The sequence below is a fragment of the Podarcis pityusensis genome (assembly GCF_964106645.2).
Source record: "Podarcis pityusensis genome assembly, chromosome: 13".
Taxonomy (NCBI): Eukaryota; Metazoa; Chordata; class Lepidosauria; order Squamata; family Lacertidae; genus Podarcis; species Podarcis pityusensis.
In genome coordinates, this window is record NC_138038.1 from 30,266,473 (window position 1) to 30,270,175 (window position 3,703).

At 42.5% G+C, this 3,703-nt stretch overlaps 1 protein-coding gene across 1 annotated transcript; it reads left to right on the forward strand.

The window, feature by feature from the left end:
- Positions 1 to 468: 468 nt before the first annotated feature.
- Positions 469 to 1,434, forward strand: LOC308460823 (olfactory receptor 4D1-like; the record flags this gene model as incomplete). Its single annotated transcript, XM_080977358.1, has 1 exon — positions 469 to 1,434. One exon carries the CDS (start codon positions 469 to 471, stop codon positions 1,432 to 1,434), a length of 966 nt encoding a protein of 321 aa, XP_080833484.1.
- Positions 1,435 to 3,703: the final 2,269 nt, after the last annotated feature.

Below are 3,703 nucleotides of genomic sequence, written 5' to 3' on the forward strand. Positions count from 1 at the left end.
GAGTAGAAGCAACAGTCGTAGTAACTCTACTCATGGCAGAGTTAGCAATATTTTCAGTACTAAAGGAATGGTAAAATATTATGATATTATAGTTAGTGTTTTGGTCTTTAGAATATAACATGATCTGTGCCTCTAACCTTCAAGCCACAATAGGAAACTATTGGTTATCTGATGACATGATCTAACAGAAGCCCAATTTTGAAACATAACAGTGATCATAAATACTACCAATATAAAGGTATGGTTGAATTCACATGGACTTAAATTTTGTCCACCTAAGTTACCCAGTGTATTATATGACCTATATTATCATTAGAATCAGGAAGAGCTTCTAATATGTAACATTTTCTGGCAGGTGTACTTGATAAGTTGCTTTGGACAATATTTGGCGGCATGATTTTTATTGCCCCTTAGTGATCATTTTTTTAAAAAACCCTTCTTTTTTACATCATTCAACAGGATGCTCACATGGAAAACAACAGCACAGCAGTGACAGAATTTATCCTCCTGGGCTTCTCTCAGAATCCAAGAGTACAGTCTGTTCTCTTCTTCCTTTTCCTCACTGTCTACAGCACAACATGGATTGGAAACCTCACCATTATAATCAGCGTTATCAGAACACCCAACCTTCACACACCCATGTATTTTCTATTAGCCAACCTGGCTGTCATAGACATCAGTGAGTCATCAGTCACATCACTGAAAATGTTGTGGGACCTATTCTTCCATACAAATACCATTTCTTACAATTGGTGCATTGCACAGATCTTCTTCATCCATTTAACTGGGGGTGCTGTGGTCTTCTTACTTGTGGCGATGGCAGTCGACCGGTACATAGCCATCTACAAGCCACTGCGATATTTAGTTATAATGAACAGAGAAGTTTGCATAGGTTTGGTAGCTGGGTCATGGTTGGGTGGCTTTGCTCACTCCATTGTCCAGATTGGAATTCTCATTCAGCTGCCTTTCTGCCAATCCAACATCCTGGATAATTTCTTCTGTGACATTCCACAGCTCATCAAACTGGCATGTGCTGATACGTATATCCCAGAGTTACTGATGGTTTGCAACAGTGGACTGCTCCTCACGTTGATCTTCTTCATCTTGCTTGTGTCATACACTGTCATCTTGGTGAAGATTAGAGCACATGTCACAGAAGGGAAGAACAAAGCTCTTTCCACCTGTGCAGCACAAATCATGGTCATGAGCTTAAACTTTGTTCCAGGAATGTTTGTTTATGACCGGCCTTTCAAGGTATTTCCAGGAGACAAGGTTGCCTCAGTTCTCTACAGCCTTTTAACACCAATGCTGAACTCAATGATATTTACTCTGCGTAATACTGAGATGAAAAACACAATTAGAAAGCTCACAAGAACTTTTCTGCTTTCTGAAAGGACAAAACCATCACTGTGTGCTCATGAAAGAGAGACATAGAACTTAAGCAGATTTTGTTGATGTTTTTCTAAAAGTATATACTACATTTTTAAAATTTATTTTGCTTTCTATTCCAATGCATGTGAAGATGACTTCAATCACCCCCAGGAGTGCGCTCGCTCTCTCTCTCTCTCTCTCTCTCTCTCTCTCTCCCTGCCCTTAAAGGCCTGTTCTACTGCGTATTCCACCTATGGGCAGTAAGCCATATTGGCAGCCTGTCCAGGCTGCTACAGCCTGTGTGATGCTCCTGCATCACTCATATGTTTTATGCTTGGGGCTGGGGCAGACATCCCTGTTTAAGAGCTGGGCATCCACACCTCTCCCTCTTCTCTTTGCAGCAGCACCTGCTTGTCTGAGCTATCAATGTGACTTGTTGGTTGCTTTGGGGCCAAGTAGGAATTTTTTTGCTGATCCACCTTGTTTGTGGGTTTTGTTGTTTTTCACCTACTCCATACTGAATAATTGGGTGGTGGGCATTAGATGATCTGGTGTGCTATTAATTTAGGGTTCCCATTGCAAAATCTTGGCTTTCAAAGGAAAATCATCCAAAAACCCACTCCCTATGTGGGCTGCCATATGCCTGAGTCTTCCCAGACGTTTTAGCTGCTTTACCAAAATTCTGCCCCGACGATATTTTCAATGTTTGAATCCCGGCTATGTACAGGAAATTCTGAACATATGGCAGCCCTATATTGATTAGACGAACCAGGTCTTTAATTTAGTCACTTTGAGAAGTTCAGGTGTGGGAAGGGGAGTAGTTGTGTTTTAGCCTGGGGACAAGGCTGGATTACCTATTAAGCAAAATTAGCACCAAGGAGGTGGGGGGGCACAGAAATTATGTAAGATTAGTTCTGAGGATCTGATCAAAAACTTTGCAGTTCTAAAAAGCAGAAGACTATACAAAACCAAATATCATTTTCCATCATATGGTAGGTTTCGTTTCATTTCAAAAAATAAAATTTTATTTCGTGGTTTATTATTGTTTATATTTTGAATTAGATATATATGGAGGCACCAACATCTTTTAAGTGCTTAGGGCCTCTAAAGGTCTTAATGTGGCACTACCTGGGGACCCTCTTATATATGGAGTTCCAACTTGAGTAAAATATTGTGGGGGCTCAGGCAAGCCCTGCCATGCATAATCGATCACATGATACAGTACACACACACTATTTGAATGGGAATGCCCATTAACTTTGTGGGGGCACAGCCCCCTCAAATATTTTATTGTGAGGGGTGAAGCCCCCATGGCCCTTAGCAGTTGGCTCCTATGACACACAGACACAAAAAAAATATCATAAGAGAAGGGGGGAAAGGAATGGGGGATCATTCAATACATCAATGTATCATCTAACATAACATTTATGGGGGGGGGGACCAACACACTCGCCATATAAGTAGTAAATAATAATAAACAACATTAACTTCTTCACCTTCTTGGTGTGGCCTAGGAATGGGATGAAGGCTGGATAGTGAAGCCTCCAGTTCTTGCATCAGGGGTTTTGTTACCCTAAGCTAAAGTTTCTTTCAGGTTCTGGTTTGCTCCTGAACCAATAGTGTTTCCTCTGCAGTGGTTTTTATGGTATAAATAAATAAAGTGACCCTAGTTTGACCTATATGTATTTCTTTATTAATGTGTTATATACTATTTCTGTGATATAGCGTGTTCTCCTTCACGGAGAGCACGTGTTGCGGTGGGGGCCGCCAGGACACTCCAAAGTTGGGGGTGGGCTAATTGACCGTTGGCCACTGATGCGATTGGGGCTTCCCTTGTTGTTGGGAAGAAGTTAATGTTGCCATTTGTTGATTGACAGCCAGAAATGCTAAAACTTCTTGCACGAGGCTAGGGCTTCCTCTTTTCGCCCATGCATTGGATTGCCCGTCCTTCTCTCCCTAGAATAGGATTGTTCGCTTTGACCTTGCTATGTCATGGGGTCGTCTGCTTTGGGGCAGGGGCCCGATAGGAATTTTGTCCATCTGGCTGATTGGCTGGTGCCATTTGGTTTTTGCCTACTGTGTAGCAAATCGTCACAACTTGTAAGGTTCACGGTTAGGCAATGGTTTATGGTTTGGTTGGTTGAGGGGCATGGATTGGCTGTGCCTGCCCCTCTAATGCTGCTGCTGCAAGGGATTCTGTTAAAGGAATTGGGGGCTAACTATTGCTTGTCCACTCTGTCCAGGGGGCTCGGGCCATAGCAATGAGCTCCTGGTTGCATTTGGGGAGGGCTGAGGGCAGGTTCCCTGCTCCGTTGCTACCCCCAAGTGTATT